Genomic DNA, 26,180 nt, shown 5'->3' with positions numbered 1-26,180 from the left:
GGTTCGAATCCGGCCTCGGGCATGGATGTGTGTGATGTCCTTAGGTTAGTTAGGTTTAAGTAGTTCTAAGTTATAGGGGACTGATGACCTTAGAAGTTAAGTCCCATAGTGCTCAGAGCCATTTTTTGAGAGCACAGGGAAAACTATTAGACTGTGAAACTGTTGCATTCATTTGTTGCAGTTTGTGACAAACTCTTAAGTTTTCATCACTTTTTTGGGAGTGATTATCACGTCCACAAGAAAACCTAAATCGGGCAAGGTAAGAAGAATGTTTTTACCCATTCGCGAAGTGTAAAAGTTAGGTGAGTCGACAACATTTTCCTGTTATGTGACGCAAATGCCATCACCAGTGTCGTACAGAATATATCAGACGTGTTTTCCTGTGGAGGAATCGGTTGACCTATGACCTTGCGATCAAATGTTTTCGGTTCCCATTGGAGAGGCACGTCCTTTCGTCTACTAATCACACGGTTTTGCGGTGCGGTCGCAAAACACACACTAAACTTATTACAGTGAACAGAGACGTCAATGAACGAACGGACAGATCATAACTTTACGAAAATAAAAAAAGTAAAATTCTCACTCGAGGGAAGACTCTCGTTCCGCAGCTGCTCACGCTAACCACGGGACCACGGTGCTCCTGAGTACATAGTATCTTTAATGTTGCCTATCTTTGGCATGGACTACTCAATTTGTATATTTTGCTTATTTTTTTCATAGTTCCACACAACTTCCTGTTTTATCGATTGGTCTGTGTTCAGTTTTTCAAGGCCTATCCACTGTGCCAACTTATAACTAAATCTGAGGGGGGTGCGATGGGGAGGTTCCCTTGTCAGAGTTGGCTTTTCGTGTGGAATCCTGTATTTTTGCAATACTCAGTACTAATTTGAAAACTGTAAATGTCGAAAGTCGAAAACAAACTAATGGAGGGGAGGGGACGAACGCCAAAAATTCTTTGGTCGCGGTCTCCTCCGTCTGCAAAAGTGGTCCCAATAAAATTTATTTCCTGGGTATTTTGGTGGGAAGTGTTCGCCATCATGTTCTTTCCGACGTGCCGGCAGGAGTGAGCCACTGCGACGACCTGCTGTACCTGGTGCCGGCGCCTGCCATCTTCCCGGCGTTCCCCGACGACAGCCCCGACTGGGAGGTGGTGCACGCCCTCGTCACCCTGTGGACCAACTTCGCCAAATACGGGTAAGAGACGCTGCCGCCGTTAATAAATCACACGTTCGCGTCTGTCGATTAATATCTATAGTGTTAAGCATACAAAGACAAAGAGCTCATTTCCTTGATTTTCAGAAGGCATTCCGTACATTTCCGGACTGTCGTTTAGTGAATAGTATGCTAGCTTAACGACTAGCGGACAAGTCTTGTGACCAGGTTCGAGACTTCTCATCAGACAGAACTCAACAAAGGTGTTCTTAACCCTGTTCTTCAGTTATGGTCTACAAGCCCAAAAATGGTTATGAATTTTGTTTCTCGAAATTTAAATACCAATATTACTTTATTAAATTCGATGATTTTGTTTGAAAATGAACGAGCGATACGCGTATAAAAATGTTTTAAGATATTTTAAGTATTTTGGTAATAAACCATAACAATAACATATGTAACATTCTGGTCATAGTGATCCGACATAAATGTCATTGCCCTTATGTCAAATAATTTTTAGTTTCATGTTGTACCTTATGGTAATAACGATTTTCAGCTTACTCTGAACAATCAACAAAACCTCTGAGGTTACAGTAATGGACTTGTTTCTTATTTTTTTCCAAGAAACTGCATTGCTCTTCTCAGTTATTTGAATCTATATTTTTTCTGTTCAATTCGAATCATGACGACATAGCAATTAGATCGCTGACTGATGTTCAGTTGGAAGAGTTATTAAATTCACTGGAATGAAGATCCCTTCCGCAATGCAACTAAAAGCAAGTGTTCTAACAGTGACAACCGTTCACAGCCTGTACTAAAGAGTGTACAGTCTTCCATTTCTAAAAATGGAAATACAAAATGGCAGTTATACCCAGCAGAACAACGTGGCTACCTATCAGCTTCGAATGCTGTCAAGAATAGTTACTAGGTACGTAACCAGCAGACTAAGTGAGGTAAAAAGCACATTTGAACAGCGTTTTGCACAATGCTCGAAAATCAATATCGAATATTGAGGAGCAGTGAGATTATTGTCACCAATGAACAAACATTGCCGGCCGGTGTGGCATAGCGGATCTAGGCGCTTCAGCCTGGAACCGCGCGACCGCTACGGCCGCAGGTTCGAATCCTGCCTCGGGAATGGATGTGTGATGTCCTTAGGTTAGTTAGGTTTAAGTAGTTCTAAGTTCTAGGGGACTGATGACCTCAGATGTTAAGTCCCTTAGTGCTCAGAGCCATTTGAACCATTTTGAACAAACATTCATCATTCTGTTTTCATGCATACTTAAGATTCTTATTCATTTCGGGTGTATACTGATTACGTGAGGAAACTACAAAAAGTCTGTGGTCTAAGGTTGGTTGGTTGGTTGATTGTTTCGGGGAAGGAGACCAGACAGCGAGGTCATCGGTCTCATCGGATTAGGGAAGGACGGGGAAGGAAGTCGGCCGTGCCCTTTGAAAGGAACCATCCCGGCATTTGCCTGGAGCGATTTAGGGAAATCACGGAAAACCTAAATCAGGATGGCCGGACGCGGGATTGAACCGTCGTCCTCCCGAATGCGAGTCCAGTGTCTAACCACTGCGCCACCTCGCTCGGTGTGGTCTAAGGATACAGGCGAACGTTGAGCGACTTCATTTGTTTGTTCAGTAGGGGAACTAGACAAACGTTTGCCACCTTTCGACCTGTCGGCGAAGACAGAATCGTCGCGCACGCCTTTCAGTCTATCTCAAATGATTTTACAGAAACTATTAAGTAAAAAAAAATATTTTTGTTTTACTTGTAGCTTTACATGTAAGGTTCATTACTATATGCCCATAATTTCGTTAACAGTCATGGTAGTTGTGATATTTACGTGGAAGTAAGACATTGCGCGAAGTTCGAAAAAGTTTTGCAATGAAAACTAGGGGTCGCTATGGTTTTTTGTTTGGTGCATATTACATAATATATTGCATCGTATGAGATTTAGCTAATATCGCGAATTTTTCTTTAGACTTGGGTGGAGGTCTCTATCTGCCACCAATCTCGAGAATATTGATCTGACGTAGCGCACACATATGCGATCGTTCCGCACAACCGGTAAAGCCAGAGTAAAATATCAACAACATTCTTCATATTTCATAAAAGGTTTGAGATACCGAAGTGAGATTTTGGCAAATGATAGCACACAAAGAGGAGAGTATTTTGTCGTATGCTTATTATGCAAAACTTCATTGTCTACCGTGTTATTCCATTAACGACAGACTTTTCTGATGAAAGAATGTAATTTTTAAGGGCCATCGAGAGCTGGTGAAACGAGAAATGCTGTGGGTTTTGGAACAACGTAATGTGCTTTTTCATAAGACGCTGTGTTGTGTTGGCAGAAGAGCCAATACCGCGTTACGAGAGGAGGCCGAAATGCACGCGTTTTAGCTCACGCAGGCTGGCGTGAGGAGGGAAGAACTATACTGACGTGAGGTCTGGAACATGACAAGGAATTAGAATTCAGAAAGCGGACGTAATTAGTTTCATACTTAACTTTAATCCATTAATGATGAACGTCGCTCTTGACAGTACATGATTCACAATATTATCAGTTCAGAATACATTCTTCAAGAATATGGCGCCTTGCTAGGTCGTAGCAAATGACGTAGCTGAAGACTATGCTAAACTGTTGTCTCTGCAAATGAGAGCGTATGTAGCCAGTGAACCATCGCTAGCAAAGTCGGCTGTACAACTGGGGCGAGTGCTAGGGAGTCTAGACTAGACCTGCCGTGTGGCGGCGCTCGGTCTGAAATCATTGATAGTGGCGACACGCGGGTCCGACATATACTAACGGACCGCGGCCGTTTTAAAGGCTACCACCTAGCAAGTGTGGTGTCTGGCGGTGACACCACACGCTGACCTTACTTTTCTTCAGTTCCTCACTCAATAAATCACTGTTTCAGAATTCTCTCGTAATTGCATCTGCATAACATGTTAGTGATGTGGGACTGTGTAAACTCCTCAGTGTATTGACAAAGGAGGACATTTTAACATCGTAACAAGAGAAATTTGTAGATTTTATTCGAAATTCCCCACCCGTGACATTTGTCTGAAAGCTTCAAATGGTTAACAAACCAGGCGAAAATAAATCGCTGCATTTTTGGCGGAATTCTTTTTAGACGGTAACCGAAGGCAGTAGATCTTTCTGAACGGTTACCAAGCAAGGGTGGCCGTGAAGGGGCTCCGCTCAATATTTACAAAAAAAATGGGTATTGGAGGCTTTAGTTTACAACGGCACTTCCCCTCCAGCAGTTGGCATTTCCCCTACAGCGGCTGCTATCCTCGCATCTGCCAGCCATGGAATTCTCCGTGTCCAATAAAACATTGTGTACGATATTCATTAGAGAAGAAGATACCCCTATCCACTAGGGCAGAAGGACGGCGTAATTCATAATACTTAGGAGAAGTAGGTAAAAGTCTTTCCTAAACTCTATAATCAATGAGAAAATGTTACTGTTGATGAGCAGTTAGTAGCCTTCAGCGGGCACTGTCCATGCAAACAGTACTCACGAGTCAACCTGGAAAATATGAGATCAAAATATTGACTCTGTGTGACAGCAAATCTCCATAAGTACTGGAAGTCCAAATTTATACAGGAAAGGAGAGCAGAGCGGTACCAAGAAAGAATCAGGCAATAAGAGTAGTTTCTGATCTCAGTTCAGCGTTGAGAGATCCGAATATCACAACTTTCCGCAATTTTTTTAAGTCTAAAATGTTGGACAATTTCTCCTGTAAAGAAAATTAAGAATATTGGGAACTATACGGAAAGATAAGCCAGAGTTAGCACAAAATATGACCAACAAGGAGGTTCATAGTTCTTCATTCTACTTCATGAATGACCCCACTAAGAGAAATGAGAATGTTTTATTATTGCGCATCTCCAACATATTGATGAAATCAGTGGCAAGGCTAATAAGAAGCCACAAATGATTCTGGATTGTAATTCAACGAAAGGGACTGTGGATACACTTGATCAGATAACAGGTACAGACACATGCAGAGGAAAAACCAGTAGTTCGTTCATGATAGTTTCCACAATACTCTTCATGTTTCTGCCTATAATGCATATGTTTTGCAGACTGATTGACTCTAATTGGAATGCAAGAAAATTGGTTAGAAGGAGACGTCACTATTAGCAGAACATATTGCATCAAGGACGCATTTCCCAAGAACATAAGACTCTCTGAAAACGGCGAGGAGTATCAAAAACCCTGAAGATTTGGCGAATCTGTCAAATTTACTGACAACAAGAAAACCTTCCAAAAATGTGCACTGCAAGTTCTGTTCAGCAAAAAATGACAATAAAACAAAAATATTGTGTGGAAAATGTAATATACATGTTTGCAAGATACACGTCACATACTTGTGTCCGAACTGCAGCGAGTAAGAACAAAAGTTAGAAAATAAAGAGTAAAATTTTCAAAAATAACTGCCTGTATTGGAAACTGTTGTTTCATATTTATGATTACATAGACATGCTTGTGGCTATTTGTGTCCAAACAGCAACCAGTAAAGTAACAATACACCGGCCCCTGTCATTTCACCAAAGTTAAGCGCTGTCGGGCGTGGCCGGCACGTGGATGAGTGACCATCCGTGCCGCCATGCGCTGTTGCCATTTTTGGCGGGCACTCAGCCTCGTGATGCCAATTGAGGATCTACTCGACCGAATAGTAGCGGCTCAGGTCAAAGAAAACCATCATAACAACTAGGAGAGCGGTGTGCTGACCACACACCCCTCCTACCTGCATTCTCAACTGAGGATGATACGGCGGTCGGATGGTCCCGATGGGCCACTTGTAGCCTGAAGACGGAGTGCTTTTCTAAGAAAAATGGGTTACTGAAAACTGTCTGTTGTTTCAAATTTAACCTATATGAAAAATTTTAAAGTAATGTTCTGAATATTACTATTATTTTTATTTTCAGCAGCGTATTGGAGTATAACTATGCTAAAAACTACATAAAAATGTATGTTAGTAGAAATGTTTTGCTGTACTTTAACGTTGGGTCAATATGACAATTTACAGTAAAAGTGAACAGATCACTAAACGAGCCGAAATCGACTGATGTGAAAGTTGTAACCCAGCAGAGCGTTGTACGACCATTACTGTATACAACAGCAAACTTTCGATTATCCAGTTGTGAGGAATCCGGCTTGCAGATTATCGATGTATATTTCGGAAATGTATGAAAAGAATGAAAAATTTAATCTTATAATTAGAAAGGATGTTTTCGCTTAAAACACAAGTTTCTTGTTGTGAAGACGTATATGGCAAAAATGTCTGTGAGTGATTGATTAGCAATTCCCATGAACCAGGATTTGAGGCGCTAAGTGACACGGATGTGGTGGGCAAAGTGTATTCAGTAAAGAAGCAGAGCTTATACGAGGTGATCGAGGAACCCGTAATCGGGCCCTAAAATACGTTAATAGTTATTAGTTCTCATCTTTTTCTTGTGCCATTGTCCCACATCGGCTCAGGGTCGGCACGGTTTGGAAGTAGAACGGATTAGGCATTATTAATTTAAAGAGTGGCCGGATACCCTTCCTGTCGCCACCTTGTTACCCCTTCTTCCACCCCCCACCCCTGCCGTCCAGAACAGAATATGTGTAGGCTAACAGTCTGCACATAGTGTTCTTCATATGAAAGTTAACGAATGTTTTGTAAATGTTTGCGAATCGTGTAACTCAGATGGGACTAAGGGAATCAGTCCTGTATTCAGTTAGAGGGATGTGGGAAACCACCTAAAAACCAAGTCCAGCCTGGCCAACAGACCAGCCCTCGTCGTAAATCCGCCGGGCAGGTTCGACCCGGTGCCGGCCCAACTCCTCGTGCCGCAGTCGGGGCTCTGACACGCACGGTTATCCGAGTGGGTATGATCCGTTATTAGAATAAACAGGAGAGAATGCGTTTAACTAGATGGGTGTCTTGACTCTGTGGAAAATGAGAACCAACGTCAGGAAAAAAGTTACGAAAACCGATACAGAAGAGGAAATGCGGATATCTCCCGAAAGTAAACTGATAATTAGTGACACGAAAAATTAATTTTGTAATAAAATATCCGGTTTTCGACGAGTAACGAGTAAGTAATGCAGAATGTTCTCAAAAATGATATGTAGTGTATTTTGTAAAAGCAATAAATAGTAATTTACAGTAAAAGCATGGGCAGTTAGGATTGTCCTTGTGCTCTGGTTATTTGTGGAGTCTCGCGTCTGAGTTGATCAGGATAGCCTGTTGTATATGTAAATGATGTAGTGGGTAACATCGGAAGCTGCGTTCGTTTGTTCGCGAGGGCTGACCCGTCTCAGAGAAGTCGCGCCGTCAGAAGACGCGCGAAACGGAGGAAGCCTGCAGGGGATCGACGGCTGGTGCAGGGACTGCCAGTTGGCTGTGAACGTAAGTAACTGTAATACATGGCGTATAAACAGGGGAAGAGACCCATACTGTCAGATTACGCACTGGAAACAATAGCCACCGTGAAATATCCAGTCTTTGGCGATGCAATGTTGAACAAAAACATGAAACTGTTTCTAGGAAAAGTAGGTGCCAGACCGGAATTCATATTAAGGAAATGTAATTCACTCATGAAAGAAGAACACTCAATCGACCGGTTCGTGGGTATTACTCGTCAGTCTAGGACCCATACTAGGTTGGATTAAAAGAAGAGGTAGAGGAGATAAAAAGAAATGCGGTATGTCTCCTTGCGGGTTCATTTTGTAGATTCCACTGGCAGACGCTACAAGGGAGGTGTTTGGCATCGTCGAAGGGTTTATTGTTAAACTTCTGAAAGTATACGTGCCAAGAAGAGCAGGGAAATATTTTATTTCCTCCTACACAGTCTTCCGAAATGATGAAACGAGATAATAAAGTCATACGGGGTTTACAGACATTCGCTCTCACGCAACATTCTCGGACGAAACAGAGGAGGGGGGGAGGGAAATGGTTCCACTGTATCCTCCGAAACACACCGCAAGGTGGCTTCCAGTGTATGGGTGTGCACGCACAAAACTAAAAATTCTGGGCTTTTCACAGAGATGGCGCTAGCGTAAATGATGTATATTTGTTGAGTTTTTACGCATTGCTCTAAAGGTTTAAAGCAGTAAGAAATTAGTGGTCATATTAAAACTTGACAATACTTCTTTTGAAAATGATCCACGTGAAGGGTCTCCCAAAACTAGACAGATGAAATCACAGATAGTTAATGCGTCCGCGGTTTTTCTCATTATTTACTAATATTCGAACTGGTGTCGTGTCATTAAAATATCCCGTGTTAACGTATAATCAGCCAAAGCGAATGCTCGTTTATTTACTCTGTGCAGTCGTTTAAATATGCTATCTCTAAATTGGGTATTAATACTGAGAATATTATCCTCTTACACTTCCTCCGCTCGTACCAGCAACACAATGACTCCACGCGACAATTCATTCCTTCTCTCTGTTAAACATGCATGTGTTTAAAAGCACGTCTGCTAAAGCTCACTCCTTTGCACTAAACTAAACATTCTTTTGTTCGTCCCAAACTAATCTTGCACAGGTATGTCGTCAGACGATTAACAACTCTGCTTACTGATACAGTTTTTCGATAAAGACGCCTTTTCCAAAGCACTCGTTCCAGATAGATCCTGCCGTGTCTCGTACACGTATTACTTAGCACTTTGACTATACAGCGATTCTCAGAAGTTTGTTCGTGCCTAATTCGGCCTCCGTACCCCAACTACTAATATTGTTCTCCCAGCACAGAACCTTCCTTCCGCCTAGATGGGAAAGTTACAACACATACATTACCACCAGAAAATCAGTGGAATTCAGTGCCTCGAGAGACTTGAAGGACTAAAACGGTGTGTGTGATTTGGAAACAGAAAATATTCCTAATTTACGTTAATGATTACTGCAAGCCTTTACTAAGTTTTTGGGTCATTAATATCAACTCAGCACAACACTTCAACCTCTCTGTTTGTTGGTTTTGGGATATGGTGGGTGTGACAGCTTTGTTTGCACAAGTTCAACGATCTTACCTTTATTTAGTGACGCCTTTCTCGCCTTATTGCTAGCTGCGTTTCTGTAATCGTCAATGCGCTTTCCAACAATGTTTCTTGACACTTTAAAATCCAATATGCAAAGAATAACAGCTGTTACTTCGATTTATCTGCTGTGCACAAAACCTTCTCCAGATAATAGTTGTCAATGACCTGAAAAACAAGAAACAGTCCGATAGGATCACAAATCAAAATATAGGAGGGATTTTTCCTTTAGAAAGTTTCTTGTATGTGCTCAGAGAATGAAATTTTATAAATTTTAGCTACGCATGTATTTCACAAAACAGCCCTAATATAAGACAGCATGCCGACATAACACTTTTACGATAAGCAGTACTCACATTTGTAGCCAGAAGTAATTATCTTTCATTTGTGTTATAGGAAGTTGCACAAAACTTACAATTGTCAGCAGTACTGAGTTTTGAAAATTCTGTTAAAATACACAATGCATTAACAAGGCTGTTATTTTCTTCCACTGACAACTCTCACTTCAACTGTCCTTCTCTGGCTTCTGCATCATCTCAGATATTAGACATAACAAATTTCTTTGGGCGTAGCTCATTAACATCTTAACAAGGAAATTTTACATTTTTTGTATTTTTTGTTTTTATAAATGCAGTTGACGTAAGTATTACATACAGGAACATTACATTAATTCCAATACAGGGGCATAATATAATATTGCGACATCGGCTATTAAAGACGCACCGTGAAGTTGTTTAATGCCGAAGACAGGAAAAAGAAAATGTTTGTGCAAAATGAATGCATTATTTGTTGAATGGTTTGCAGTGGTGAAAACGAATTTCCTAGCAATGTGTGAACTTAAATCGTAGCGATTTTGTGCACTGATTCGCTGCTGGCGATAAGACGTGAGTCCGCCATTACCTCCGTAAATGCACTTAAAATGAAGCAGTTGGAGAATGCTAATTTTGTTACAACAATAAGGCGGTAACGACTTCATAAGATTTGGAAATCACTAAGTGCTGCTCCTATTCTCGGTTATTAGACTCTTATAACATGAGTATTTGCACGCAGTGACATGCTACGACGAGGCATGTACACCGCTTCTATGTGCAGTACTTGTTTTAGTGTGTTGTACATAGAAGTATTGAAAACCAGATTTCTGTTGCTCCTAGAAGCCGTTAGATAGGCAACCTGCAACGGCAGATGGTGGTCGTGCACCGGGTTAGTCATCTAGGAGCATTGACATGTTGCTCACGCAGGCTCTGGTCAGTAGGATTTCAAAATCTGGACTCGGATTATACTTTTTTATTAATTAAATTGTTTAAATTGGCATATTGAAAAATCAATTGGTTTGAACACAGATATCACAGAAATATTCTTAATTTTATATTACACACCAGCGCGCAAAGTCACGAATCCAACCTTTACATTCATACACTGAATCATGTCTTCTTCTTGATCTTTCTCACACCGTTGACAAAACCAATTCACTCTCTCCTTTATTTTTTATTCTTGTTAAGGTTTCCATCTGTTTGCCTCTTTTTCACAGGTTCGTGCACAGGTTTCTTCTTCTTATTTGGGTTTTGTTTGCTTCTGTCTCCTTTCTGTAAGGACTTGATGCTGGTTTAGGTCGTTTCGCATTTTTCTTGATGACTGTTGTTATACACGGGCAGAAGATAAAGCGCTCACGAAGATGACGCTCCATTGCAGCTATTATTTATTGTTTTAAACAGCGACCTGTCCAGTGACTGTAGACAATGAGTCGTGCGAACAGGAAATAATAGCACGATTACACCACAATCGGGAGCCAGCTGAATTGGCCCTACATGTTTGGTGTGTGTGCTATGCCCATCTAGTAAAAGCAAGACTTGTCTCACACATCTTACACAAGTGGAATGATTTTGTTACGGCTGGCTCTTGCAGTGGTTCCGTAATTCTGAGGGAATGCCGCCTACTCCAGGGGCCTTATTTCTACTTAGATCTTTGAGAGCTCTACCAGATTCTTCTCCCAGTACCATATCTCTCATCTCACCTTCATTTACTTCTTCTTACCTTTCTATAACGTCATCCTCATGCTCATTTCCATTCTTAGCTCTTCTATAAATTCCTCCTTTGCTTAGTACTGGCTTGTCATTTCAGCTCTATACACTACAGGCCATTAAAATTGCTACACCACGAAGATAACGCGCTACAGTGACGAAATTTAACCGACAGGAAGAAGATGCTGTGATATGCAAATGATTAGCTTTTCAGAGCATTCACACAAAGTTGGCGCCGGTGGCGACACATACAACGTGCTGACATGAGGAAAGTTTCCAGCCGATTTCTCATACACAAACAGCAGTTGGCCGGCGTTGCCTGGTGAGACGTTGTTGTGATACCTCGTGTAAGGAGGGGAAATGCATACCATCACGTTTCCGACTTTGATAAAGGTTGGCCGGCCGGAGTGGCCGTGCGGTTCTAGGCGCTACAGTCTGGAACCGAGCGACCGCTACGGTCGCAGGTTCGAATCCTGCCTCGGGCATGGATGTGTGTGATGTCCTTAGGTTAGTTAGGTTTAAGTAGTTCTAAGTTCTAGGGGACTTATGACCACAGCAATTGAGTCCCATAGTGCTCGGAGCCATTTGAACCATTTTGATGATGTACTCAACGACGAACCTGGGTGCACGAATGGCAAAACGTCATTTTTTCGGATGAATCCAGGTTCTGTTTACAGCATCATGATGGTCGCATCCGTGTTTGGCGACATCGCGGTGAACGCACATTGGAAGCGTGTATTCGTCATCGCCATACTGCCGTATCACCCGGCGTGATATTATGGGGTGCCATTGGTTACACGTCTCGGTCACCTCTTGTTCGCATTGACGGCACTTTGAATAGTGGACGTTACATTTCAGATGTGTTACGACCCGTGGCTCTATCCTTCATTCGATCCGGGCGAAACCCTACATTTCAGCAAGATAATGCACGACCGCATGTTGCAGGTCCAGTACGGGCCTTTCTGGAAACAGAAAATGTTCGACTGCTGCCCTGGCCAGCACATTCTCCAGATCTCTCACCAACTGAAAACGTCTGGTCAATGGTGGCCGAGCAACTGGCCCGTCACAATACGCCAGTCACTACTCTTGATGAACTGTGGTATCGTGTTGAAGCTGCATGGACAGCTGTACCTGTACACGCCATCCAAGCTCTGTTTGACTCAATGCCCAGGCGTATCAAGGCCGTTATTACTGCTTATTACTGCCAGAGGTGGTTGTTCTGGGTACTGATTTCTCAGGATCTATGCAGCCAAATTGCGTGAAAATGTTATCACATGTCAGTTGTAGTATAATATATTTGTCCAATGGATACCCGTTTATCATCTGCATTTCTTCTTGGTGTAGCAAATTTAATGGCCGGTAGTTTATGTCAATGCAGCTGTTTCTCTTCTCTCCGAAGGCCACTTTAATAACTTGTTTAGTGGCGGCATGTATTTTTCCATTTGTCATGCGTGCTTCTGCAGCCTCGCATTTGTCCTGCAGCCTTTCCTGGCTAGTGATTCTGCCCTGTCTGTCGACCTCATTTCCTAGATGTCTGCTTTATGTTATCCGACGATTTCTACAGAGTCCTGTCCTTTTACCTGACCTTACATTTTGTGGAGCTCGAGTACAGTGCAAACCTCTCTTCCAGGCAACCCACTGCGCCGGCGTCGTGGACACGTCGCCGCAGGTCGCAGGACGGCTGCGCCAGCACTGTGGACGAGGCGTGGTGGCCCAGCACCACGGACACCACCTCCTTGCCCTACCTGCAGATAGCCGCAGCCGCGGGCGCCGGCCGCACTGCGGAAGACGGTACGTCACCCACTGAGGACCCGCCCGAGTCCGGCTGTGGCAGCTTATCTCAGTATAGGAGCTAATGACGTCAGAAGTACATACGTCAGAAGTACAGCCTCTTTTTACCAAATTATCATTCATACAATGTCAAATGTCGCCGAAGGCTAATTTCCAGCATGATTCAGTGAATCACGATAGAATCTAACGATCCTCACGGGGTGCGTGCAAATCATGGACAGGGTGAGGCGAAACTCTGAATACACCCCTGCAGAAGTCGAACTGTGAGAGGAACCATAATGGCGTCAGGTAGAGGGTGTCTGTAGGTAGCAGCGCAACTTACAGGAGCTGTGATGACAGCGGCGGCCCTCTCTCAATCCTCCATCTTGGGTTTGGGTTACGTATTACAGGAAGGATGGGTGTCATAAGGCACATCATTTTGAACTGCCTCTTTCTCAGGAATACAAATGTGAAATTTGTTTTAAGATATCTTTATTTGTGCAGGAGTTATGACCGCTAAAGTTTACGTCACTTGCCAGAGTCGGCATTACAACGTACGCTCAATATAACCTCCATTGCGCTAAACACACAGTCGGAGTCTTTTTTTTTTGCCAGTCTTCCTGAATTTGTCGCAGGATCTGTGCGTCAACAGAGGCACATGCGCCGACCGCTGTGGCCGAGCGGTTCTAGACGCTTCCGTCCTGAACCGCGCTGCTGCTACGGTCGCAGGTTCGAATCCTGCCTCGGGCATGGATGTGTGTGATGGCCATAGATTAGTTAGGTTTAAGTAGTTCTAAGTCTAAGGGACTGATGACCTCAGATGTTAGAGCCATTTGAACCATTTTGAGAGGCACGTGCCTCCTCAAAACGCCAACAAAGATGGACCACATTATTGATTTTTACCTCATGCACAGCTGATGTCGGATGCCCCACAAGTAAAAGTCAAGAAGTGTAACATCAGGAGACTATCCAGCGACTTCCAAACTCTTTCTCCAGAACTGACTTCAGTAGCATAGTTGGGAGATGCACCGTCTTGTTGGACGAGAGTTGGGAAATCACCCTGCGAATTCTTCAGTGTTGGAAGCACATATTACCGGAGCATGTTAAGATACCTCTTCGTTTTCAAAGTTCCGTCAATAAACACCGGCCCACGATTCTTGTGTCCCAAATCCCACACCAAACCATTACTTTTTTACCGGCAGCACCTTTTGCAGGGATCGAACCACGAGGTGTTTGCATCTGACCGCTAATGACGATTCTGTTTGTTTACTTCTCTTTGCACATAAAAATTACCTTCATCACTGACAACAGCTACATACGAAGTCTGCACTACTGTTAACCTGATCCAGAGCCCGTTCTGCAAACTGCACACTCTGGTCAGGGCCATCCTCCAAGAGACGATATTGTAGTTGTAACTTGCATGGGTACCATTGGTGTGTGTGCAACACACGGAGGATTTAACACTGACTGACAACGTATATTGCTTGTAACCGGCACGTACCGAGATGTGGACTTTCCAGGAACGACGCCACAACTGCTGCTTCAGTCTCCTCATTGGTGGCTGTTCTTGGACGTACACTGCGTGGCCTGCCCACCACAGAACCTGTTGCACGAAATTCGCCCAATAACGTGGGTGCTGTCATACGTGAAAAGTAATTTCTCTTAGCATCCCGGGCACTGAAGTCAGCAGCAGTTACCTTGGTACTTCGTCCACCACTCATTAACACAACTTCAGTGCATTCCGCTGTGTAAGTGCCTTTGTGGATCACCTGCAATAATAAACGCAATTTATCACCTCCTTGCAATTTCAAACTTTAACAGGTCATAACTCCTACAGAAATAAGCATATCTTACAATGGGTGTCACATGTGTATTCTTGAGAAACAGGAAGCTGAAAACGATGTGCCATATGATCCCCTTCCCATTTGAAACACGTAGCCCAAATCCAAGAGAGTGGATTTCGAGATAGATACTGCTGTCTCCATCGCTCCTACAAGTTTCTGCCCCTCACCCCTCTCCCGCCACAATTGGACACACCATACCAGACGCCATCATAATTCCTCGCACCGTCTGGCTCTGATAGGGGTGTATCCAGACTTTTGTCTCACCCTGTTTTAGATGAATGAACAGAGTTGATACGAAGACAGAATGGCTATAAACATACTAAACTGAAAATCATTGTAGAAATGTCAAAATAAAAGTTGAACACAATGCACTTGATATGCATATCGTATGGTCGCATTTGATTTATCTGCTACTACGCAGATGTGGTCAGTTGTGAACGTAACTTCGCACACGTACATACCGTGGGGTGGGGGGAGGATTTTGGGGTGAGGGGAGGTAAGTAAGTGATTAAAGTTCCAATTCTCTTGGCAAGTAAACAGCCATCAGAGTACATTAGTGTTGTTCATCTTCAGCGTTGCTGCCGTGACTGTGCATCAGAGTCGCGTTCAGTGTCAGATGTGGAGTGATGACTGTGAGAGACACAACGATGCCACTTACGCTCACATTTGCGGAACAGCGTAATCAGCACCTGAGGCAGTTTGAAAGGGGTCTCATTCTGGGTGTCCATTTGGCCAGCTGATCGAATCGTGCCATACGTAGAGTTGTAGGGCATTTGACTGTGACAGTGCGCCGGTGTTGGACTGCACGGGAATGTGACGGCCGACATACTCGTCGTCAAGTTTCCAGTCGAGCACGTCTCACAACTGCAAGGGACGATCGCCATTTTGCGCACCGAGCGCGGCGTAACCCTCCACATCCGCGGATGCCATCTGAGAGCCGGTAATCGACTCCCTGCCGTGTTCTGTGTCAGATACTATCGAAGGGAGTGCTGGCAAAGCACAGTTACTAAACATAGCCTTCCGAAATGCCTTCACAAAAGAAGTCGAAGTAAATATTCCAGAATTCGAATCAAGAACAGCTACCAACATGAGTAACGTAGAAGTAAATATCCTCGGAGTAGTGAAGAAACTTCAATCACTTAATAAAAGCAAGTCTTCTTGTCTAAACTATATACCAGTTAGGTTCCTTTCAGAGTATGTTGATGCATTAGCGCCGGCCGCGGTGGTCTAGCGGTTCTAGGCGCTCAGTCCGGAACCGCGCGACTGCTACGGTCGCAGGTTCGAATCCTGCCTCGGGCATGGATGAGTGTGATGTCCTTAGGTTAGTTAGGTTTAAGTAGTTCTAAGTTCTAGGGGACTGATGACCAAAGATGTTAAGTCCCATAGTGCTCAGAGCCATTTGAACCATTTTTTGATGCATTAGCTCCATACTTAACAATCATATACAAGATTGGAAAGTTCCACATGCCACACCAATATACAAGAAAGGTACTAGGAGCAATCCACTAAATTACAGGCCCATATTATTAACGTCGATATGGAATAGGCTTTTTGGAACATATATTGTGTTCGAATATTATGAATTACCTCGAAGAAAACCGTCTATTGACACACAGTCAAGATGGATTTAGAAAACATCGTTCTTGTGAAACACCATTAGCTCTTTATTCGCATGAAGTGTTGAGTGCTATTGGCAAGGGATTTCAGATTGATTCCGTATTTCTGGATTTGCGGAAGGCTTCTGACACTGTACCACACAAATGGCTTGTACTGAAACTGCGTGCTTATGGAATATCGTCTCAGTTATGTGAGTGGATTTGTGATTTCCTGTCAGAGAAGTCACAGTTCGTAGTAACTGACGGAAAGCCATCGAGTAAAACAGAAGTAATTTCTGGTGCTCCCAAAGGTCGTGTTAGAGGCCCTTTGCTGTTCCTTATGTATATAAACGATTTGGGAGACAATCTGAGCAGCCGTCTTAGGTTGTTTGCGCATGACACTGTCGTTTATCGCCTAGTAAAGTCATCATAAAATCAAATCAAATTGCAAAACGACTTAGAAAATATGTGGATGGTGCGAAAATTGGCAGTTGACCCTAAATAACGAAAAGTGTAAGGTCATTCATATCAGTGCTAAAAGTAATCCGTTAAACTTCAGTTACACGATAAATCTGTCAAATCTAAATGCCTTAAATTCAACTGAATACCTAGGAATTAGAATTGCGAACAACTTAAATTGGATGGAACACGCAGAAAATGTAGTGGAAGCTAACGAAAGACTGCGTTTTATTGGCAGGACACTTACGAAATGTAACAGATCTACTGAGGAGACTGCCTACACTGCGCTTGACCGTCCTCTTTTAGAATACTGCTGTGCTGTGTGGGGTCCTTACCAGTTAGCATTGACGGAGTACACCGAAAAAGTTCAAAGGACGACAGCACGTTTCGTATTATCGCTAAATATGGGAAAAAGTGTCACTGAAATACTGCAGGATTTGGGCTGGACATCTTTTAAAACAAAGGCGTTTTTCGTTGCAACGGAATCTTCTCACGAAATTTCAATCACAAACCTTCTCCTCCAAATGCGAAAATATTTTGTTGACGCCGACCTACATAGGGAGAAACGATCACCACGATAAAATAAGGGAAATCAGACCTCGCTATACTAGATTGGAATAATAGAGAATTGTGAAGGTGGTTCGATGAACCCTCTGCCAGGCACTTAAACGTGATTTGCATAGTATCTATGTAGATGTAGACCCCGCACTGTCGGTTGGGGACCAGCAGCAGTTGAACTAGGAAACTCGCTCCCCCTAGGCAGGCTCTGGAAAGTCTTCCGTCTAGCTTCTTTGAAGTTGTGACAAGTTCCGTTTGCTGTGCAGGAGTGCTGAAGTTCTGCATGCGGGACAACTTGCTGCCGGAGCGGATGGCCTTCTGGGACTCGCTGCCTCTGCAGGAGAACGCGCTGAGGGGCGCCTAGCCGGCTGCCCCAGCTGCCTCAACCCTGATACAGTATTCTCTGCTCTCGCGGCACAGTACTTAACTGCCGTGCTGTGAAACTGCATTTAAGGACTACACTTTGTGCGTCTTGTTTCTCTGTGATGTAATTTCACCTCCATCAGTGGACTGGTCCACAATTCGTGTTCATTTATCATAATCATTCTATTTTGTTACACTCGTATTGATTCTACAAGTAAGAATGTAATTCAATAAAATAAAAATATTTGTACAAAAATAAAGAACCTTCTTTAAGACAAACCCTCAACTGTCCTCTACTGCAAATGGCAGTACCTCATAGTGCTTTTCAACTACATTACAAATTTTGTGGTGAACTATGAGATAACAATAACTGGATAACCAAACTGTACCATCATTTGTAGTTTACTTGGAATACTTGTCAAACAATGTTGGTTCAAAACTTTTATAAAAATCTATCTTTACATTATTTTTAGGAGAATAGTGCAGGAATAGTTTGAATCTAAACGTTCTCTGCCTTCGCGAGAAGGAAGTGTATCTCACTCTGCAAGTGAATAATAAAGTCACGTTAGTATCAGTAGCCTACATGAGACAGTAAAAAAGCTTCAGATACGCGTGTTGAAATATTTCAGAGAAAGGCATTTTCGTAAACCCCTCAGGCAAAGTACCTCAGAAGGGCCAGTGGTACCGACCGACCGCCGTGTCATCCACAGCCGGTAGGTGTCACAGGATGCGGACACGGAGGGGCACTCGGTCAGCACACCGCTCTCCCACCCGTTGTCAGTTTTTGTGACCGGAGCCACTACTTCTCAGTAGAGTAGCTCCTCGATTGGCCTCACGAGGACCGAGTGCACCCCGTTCGCCAACAGCACTCGGCGGACTCGGCAGGTTACCCGTTCACCTGCTAGCCGAGCACGACAGTGCTTAACTTTTGTGATGTGACGGGAACAGGTGGTACCACTGCTGCGAGGCTGTTTGCCCCAGTTCCAAAAAGGCTGCCATTATTACAAATTAATACAGGGTATTCCTTGACTTCAAAGACAAATCCTTAGGATCGACAGGTCACATCTAGTAAATCATTTTTTAATAAGAAAAATATTCTTTTCTACCCATTTTTATGGCCTATTCACATACTTCTGACAGTTTACTTGGGTTATTGTTATTAAAGGTATTTCAAGTAAATTTACAATGATGATTCAAGTCATTATAGCATTGTGTATTTTTACATGCTCTATACAGCAATAAAGGCCCTGTAAAAAATGGCAAAATTCTGTTTCACATAGTGGATCATAACATTGTTGCAGAAACAGCTCACCTGTCATCATAAATGCGGTAATCTATACCACACTTTTGGTATGCCTCTCCTTATAAAAAAAAACACGCTGCTGGTGTGTATCTGGAAAGGGGAGGGGTGGGGAGACGGGATGTTAAATCGAGCAAAAGCGTTTGCCATGCAACGGGCACCATCGTGGCAGAGATAAGAGTAGCCAATCACGAACCTCTTTGTTCAAGTCTGCTCACAGGACCGCAGACAGTGTACCATAATTAATATCTGTTCCTTCCCAAATCGTAACAGGGCACATTCGCTAAGAAGTTCTTACAGAAATTCACTCATGGCTCAAATAGTCACAGATGTTCTGCTGCGACTGTTAGAATTACACGCATGTGAATAACTAAATGATGTTAAATGATACAGGATTCATATTAGACTCTTACTTCTGTACAGAAAACGTGGAGAAAGGAGGTGTTGTCATATTTGTCAGAAACTGTTTAATTTCAACAATGCTGATATTAATAAATTTTGCTCAGAGAAGCGCTTAGAAGCTTGAGCAACAGAAGTAGTATTTCCTAATAAGTCTAATAATATAATAGTAAGTAAATACAGAGCACCTTCTCGACACTTTCAGCTCTTCATAAAAAAAATGGAATCTCTGTTGTCCCATGTCACAGAAAAAAACCATAAACAGTGGTTGCTGGTGATTTTAATGTAGGTTTATTGAAAAGATCTCTCAGTGAACAATTATTGAAATCAGTAACACTCATTCAACTTAATTCCTACATGGAACTTTGCAACTAGGATGTGCAAATGCTCTGAGACTGCTACTGATAACACTTTTGCAGAGAAATCTAAGGAAAGAAGTCATATTACAAAACCAATACTAATGGGTTGTCTGAGCATGACATGCAACATCTTATGTTAATGTTGAAAAAATTTTCAGAATACAAAATTATTAGATATGAATGCAAGAGGGTAATAAATTAATCAAAATTTGAGAATTTTAGTAGATTGCTCCAAGACATTAACTGGCGAGTTATAGAGTAAGTGTCGATAAGGCATTGAGCATTTACAGTGGCTTTGAAATCGCCACAGAGACGAATATCACCATTTGGCTTAGCAACGACAACAACAACAACAGGAGAGGACCACTCACTGGAAGTGACAGGAAGCAAGACCCCTGAAGCAGTGAGACGATCCAGCTCCCGTTTGACCTGATGTTTACAATACTTCTGATGCAAATGGAAAATAAAAAGCATTGTAAACATCTATCCAATTAAGGGCTTTGAGCAATCTCCTAAAATTCTTAATTTTTGACTGATTTATTACCTTCCTGCACTCTGTTTTAACAGATTTTATTTGTAAGATTTATAGTAAATTTACTTTTTGATTTGAGAATTATTTTCCCACTACAGATAAGTCCAATCAAACAGAAGTCTGAAAATAAACCACAGATTACACAAGGAATAAGGACAGGAAACTGTACCTACTATCTAGGAACAGCTCTGAAGTCAGCATTGTAATGCATTAAAAGGAATAGTGCAAAACATTGGAGCAAGCAATCCGGCAATCTAAGCAGCTTTATTATGAGAAAAAGATAATTAAATCAGGCAACAAAATAAAAATTATATGGGGTATAGTGAAGACACAGACAGGTGGGGTCAGAAGGGAAGAGGAACAGATAGCTCTAAAAATAAATAACCCATTGGTAACAAGTGCATGTAGTGTTGTAAAGCTCTTAAACAAATATTAAACAATGGAAAATACAGCGTGGAATGTAACAATATTGTTGTGACTCTCCGATCTTTCAAAGTGCCGCCGCGCAGTTACACACGTCCTCCACATGCGGCGCTGTCTGCCAGCCATGCAGCAGCAGCCGCTAGACTTGGACTCAGTTATGATTTGACTGTTAAAGTGGACACACGTCTTACTCTGTGTGAATCTTCAGGTTTTCGCGGCGCAAAGACTGCTCCATTAAATTTCGGGAATGCAGCCGCATAAATTCTGCTTCTTCTTCTAATATTTCGGCTGTATATCTTTCAGCCATCTTCAGAGAGAGCCGTACGACTGACGCTCCAGCGCTCGCTCCATCCTTTTAAACTCGCGGACCGCGCCACTGCGCATGCGGCCACAGATGAACAAGGCGCCAGTGATGTTGATCGGCGGCAAAGACGTAACATATGCATGAGTTACGTCTGTGGCTGCGCATTCGATCCATGCTGGGAGATCGATGTATTACTGGGAGCTGAACTGTAGCGACGTCTTTGTAAGTTCAATATTGAAAGTGCCGGATTCCATGATCTATCTAATGTGAAACCGCTGTCTCTATTAATTAAATTCTTCGCCAAGCGGATTTCAATGGCCTCTTTTACTACGGAGTCCCAGAAAGATGAAACAGAAGTCAGAATTTCGACATTTTCATATACCATAGAATGACCAGAATCAATACAATGCTCTGCCACAGCCGATTTACTGGGTTGTAAGAGCCGAGTGTACCTGCGATGTTCTGTACACCTCTCTTGGACTGTACGATTCGTTTGTCCGATATATGAAAGGCCACATTCACATGGTATCTTGTAAACTCCAGGTTTGCGGAGTAGTAAGTCATCTTTAACGGAACCCAGGAGTGCAGCCGTCTTCGCCGGTGGACGAGAAATCACTTTTACTTTATGTTTAGTGAGGATCCGTCCTATTTTGGATGAAAGGCTTCCCACATACGGCAGGACAGCCATGGATTTAAATGTTTCCTCGTCATCTTCTGCATTCCTTACGGACACCTTAGGTTTTATTTGTAGTGCCTTACGTATCTGTTGTGGAGAATACTCGTTGTCCTCAAAAGCTCTCTTCAAATGTAAAAGTTCGTCTTTTAAACTACTTTCATCAGATATGACGTGTGCTCGGTGCACCAAAGTTCTTAGAACACTACTCGTCTGCGAAGGATGGTGACAGCTATTTGCATGTAAATATAAGTCCGTATGGGTCGGTTTCCGATATACTGCATGACCCAGAGTCCCATCTTCTTTACGCCGAACCAAGACATCCAAAAATGGAAGACATCCCTCGTTTTCCACTTCCATTGTAAACTGAATTTGTTCATGGATGGAATTCAGATGGTTTAAGAAGTCCTGCAATTTGTCCTCGCCATGGGGCCACACTACAAAGGTGTCGTCAACGTACCTCCAAAAAACTGTAGGCTTCAAACTAGCAGACTCCAGAGCCTTCTCCTCGAAATCCTCCATAATTAAATTGGCCACCAAGGGTGACAAAGGACTACCCATGGCAACACCGTCAGTCTGTTCAAAAAAGTCGTTATTAAATAAAAAGTATGTGGAGGTCATCACATGGTGAAACAAAGCTAAAATCTCCTTATCAAAACTTTTTCCAGTAAGATCTAAAGATTCAGAGAGAGGTACCTTAGTAAATAGCGACACTACATCAAAGCTGACTAATAGATCAGAGGTGTTCAGTTTCAAAGATTTTAATTTGCCAATGAAATCTGCAGAGTTCCTTATATGATGATCACATTTTCCCACAAGCGGCCTCAATAGTGACACCAGGTGCTTGGCACAATCATAGTTGGGAGAACCAATATTGCTCACGATAGGACGTAGAGGAACGTCTTTCTTATGGATCTTTGGGAGTCCATAAAGCCTTGGAGGCACTGCACCACTTGGTTTCAGTCTTCGTATGACTTCCGATGGAAATGGGGAGGCATTCAAAAGTGACGCCGTCTTCCTTACCACCTTGTTGGTGGGGTCCTTACTGATCTTCCGGTACATACTATCATTCAGTAAGCTGTATATCTTATCATGGTAGTCGTCACGGGACATTAAAACAGTGGCATTACCTTTATCAGCAGGGACAACCACCGTTTCGGTATCTTGGCGGAGCATATGTAGTGCAGTCCTCTCTGCCACTGATATATTGCTTCTTTGGGGGCGAGCCTTCATAACAGCTCGACAAGTTTCGCGTCTTATTTCATCTGCAGAATCCGTAGAGAGTGGTCGAACAGCTTCTTCAACGGCACTGATGAATGCAGGTATAGGCAAAACCTTTGGCGTGGGTGCAAAATTCAGTCCTTTGCTTAAGACCATCATCGTAGCATCGTCCAAATCTCTATCCGTCATATTAATGACGGAGCGTCAAATGATACTTTCTTGCTGTGGAGATGGCTCAAGTCGGCTGAACTTTGCAGTCTGTCTTGATGTCGCTACCTCACGAACCCAGTCTGATTTGGCCCATGTTGTACCCTCTATCCAGTCCCAAGAGTTGCTGGGTAACTCCACAGACATCTGCAGGTGCAGACGATAAAGTTCTTGAGAAACAAGATCCAGCTTCCTTCGTGTAAATCGGATCCTCTCCTTAACGATAGCAGAACCAGCTTTAAATAAAATCTTATTCATGGAATCGATTTTATAAAATGTACTAACCTGGCAAACTTCGGAATTATGCCATGGTCACGGTACCTCAGTAAAAACTTAAAGAGCTCAATAATCTCGCTCCTATCGTGAGCAATATTGGTTCTCCCAACTATGATTGTGCCAAGCACCTGGCGTCACTATTGAGGCCGCTTGTGGGAAAATGTGATCATCATATAAGGAACTCTGCAGATTTCATTGGCAAATTAAAATCTTTGAAACTGAACACCTCTGATCTATTAGTCAGCTTTGATGTAGTGTCGCTATTTACTAAGGTACCTCTCTCTGAATCTTTAGATCTCATTGGAAAAAGTTTTGATAAGGAGATTTTAGCTTTGTTTCACCATGTGATGACCTCCACATACTTTTTATTTAATAACGACTTTTTTGAACAGACTGACGGTGTTGCCATGGGTAGTCCTTTGTCACCCTTGGTGGCCAATTTAATTATGGAGGATTTCGAGGAGAAGGCTCTGGAGTCTGCTAGTTTGAAGCCTACAGTTTTTTGGAGGTACGTTGACGACACCTTTGTAGTGTGGCCCCATGGCGAGGACAAATTGCAGGACTTCTTAAACCATCTGAATTCCATCCATGGACAAATTCAGTTTACAATGGAAGTGGAAAACGAGGGATGTCTTCCATTTTTGGATGTCTTGGTTCGGCGTAAAGAAGATGGCACTCTGGGTCATGCAGTATATCGGAAACCGACCCATACGGACTTATATTTACATGCAAATAGCTGTCACCATCCTTCGCAGACGAGTGGTGTTCTAAGAACTTTGGTACACCGAGCACACGTCATATCTGATGAAAGTAGTTTAAAAGACGAACTTTTACATTTGAAGAGAGCTTTTGAGGACAACGAGTATTCTCCACAACAGATACGTAAGGCACTACAAATAAAACCTAAGGTGTCCGTAAGGAATGCAGAAGATGACGAGGAAACATTTAAATCCATGGCTGTCCTGCCGTATGTGGGAAGCCTTTCATCCAAAATAGGACGGATCCTCACTAAACATAAAGTAAAAGTGATTTTTCGTCCACCGGCGAAGACGGCTGCACTCCTGGGTTCCGTTAAAGATGACTTACTACTCCGCAAACCTGGAGTTTACAAGATACCATGTGAATGTGGCCTTTCATATATCGGACAAACGAATCGTACAGTCCAAGAGAGGTGTACAGAACATCGCAGGTACACTCGACTCTTACAACCCAGTAAATCGGCTGTGGCAGAGCATTGTATTGTTTCTGGTCATTCTATGGTATATGAAAATGTCGAAATTCTGACTTCTGTTTCATCTTTCTGGGACTCCGTAGTAAAAGAGGCCATTGAAATCCGCTTGGCGAAGAATTTAATTAATAGAGACAGCGGTTTCACATTAGATAGATCATGGAATCCGGCACTTTCAATATTGAACTTACAAAGACGTCGCTACAGTTCAGCTCCCAGTAATACATCGATCTCCCAGCATGGATCGAATGCGCAGCCACAGACGTAACTCATGCATATGTTACGTCTTTGCCGCCGATCAACATCACTGGCGCCTTGTTCATCTGTGGCCGCATGCGCAGTGGCGCGGTCCGCGAGTTTAAAAGGATGGAGCGAGCGCTGGAGCGTCAGTCGTACGGCTCTCTCTGAAGATGGCTGAAAGATATACAGCCGAAATATTAGAAGAAGAAGCAGAATTTATGCGGCTGCATTCCCGTAATTTAATGGAGCACGTCTTACTCTATTTACTTGATCTGTGACTTTCATGTATCGGGTCTTCCTTGAAATATATTTGTTCAACTTGAAGTTATAACAATTGGCGACGAGGGTGGGATTTTTCTTTTCCATCGTTGACCCACGTGTTTCCATGGCTACTTTAGAGCAAGTATTGCAAGGTCTCATAGAACAGCAAACGCTTCTCACAAATGCGATTCGTTATTTCGTCGCGGCATCAAATGCGGGGAGTCTCTCGTCGTTGTCTCTCCCTCCTTTTCCTCCTTACGACGAGACGGCGGAAGACTGGTCTGATTACGAAAAACTTCTTTCACAGCACTTCTTGGCATTTCATGTCGCGGACGAACAAACATTTCCTTTCATGTATTTCACCTCAAATGTATCGTTTGTTGTCGCAATTGGCTCCTTTGAAAGATCCTGCGTCTTTGTCCTTTGCTGAAATGTGCCCACTTCTGTCCATCTATTTTCAAAAGCAAACGCATGTGGTAGCCTCTCGTGTTGCCTTTTATGGTTGTCAAAAACAACCGAATCAATCTTATAGCGCTTGGGCTGCTGAACGTCACGGCCTTAGTAGAAAGTGTCAGTTTGTTACTGAAGTTCACGAAGAATCCTACGCAGATTCCATGGTACGGTATGTTATTATCCGTTCGGCGCCCGACAGAGAAGTTAGGCAACGTGCCCTTCACTTGGCAAATCCGACTCTAGATGAAGTCCTGTCCATCGCTCAGTCTTTTGAAATTTCTCGCGCCGCTGGAGCGCAAATAGAGGCATGGGGCGACGTCGGGGAAATACAACCTCTGTGCGATGTTGGAGCGTGTGGCGTGTCCCCGCCGGCCGACGTGGCCGCAGTACGCTCCCAAGCGCAGCCTCGGCCTAACTGTAAACAAACCTCTAAGAAACTGCAGCAAAACCCACGGCAACCTCCTTCATGTACGCGGTGTTTTACGAAACATTCACGAGAAGATTGTCC

General features: G+C 43.1%; 1 protein-coding gene across 2 annotated transcripts in view; it reads left to right on the top strand.

Annotated features, from left to right (window-relative positions):
- The window catches only part of LOC124622583 (juvenile hormone esterase-like), a 167,295-nt gene extending 149,223 nt beyond the window's left edge, over positions 1-18,072 (top strand). For both annotated transcript variants that reach the window (XM_047148331.1, XM_047148330.1), the window contains exons 10-12: positions 1,062-1,194; positions 12,838-12,998; positions 17,700-18,072. In XM_047148331.1, the coding sequence (XP_047004287.1) occupies positions 1,062-1,194; positions 12,838-12,998; positions 17,700-17,797 (392 nt within the window). In that variant the 3' untranslated portion in view covers positions 17,798-18,072. The remainder of the gene's footprint in view (positions 1-1,061; positions 1,195-12,837; positions 12,999-17,699) is intronic.
- The last annotated feature ends 8,108 nt before the right edge of the window (positions 18,073-26,180 follow it).

This window comes from Schistocerca americana, chromosome 7, assembly GCF_021461395.2.
Source record: "Schistocerca americana isolate TAMUIC-IGC-003095 chromosome 7, iqSchAmer2.1, whole genome shotgun sequence".
In the NCBI taxonomy this organism is placed as follows: Eukaryota; Metazoa; Arthropoda; class Insecta; order Orthoptera; family Acrididae; genus Schistocerca; species Schistocerca americana.
This window is presented reverse-complemented; position numbering and strand designations above follow the sequence as displayed.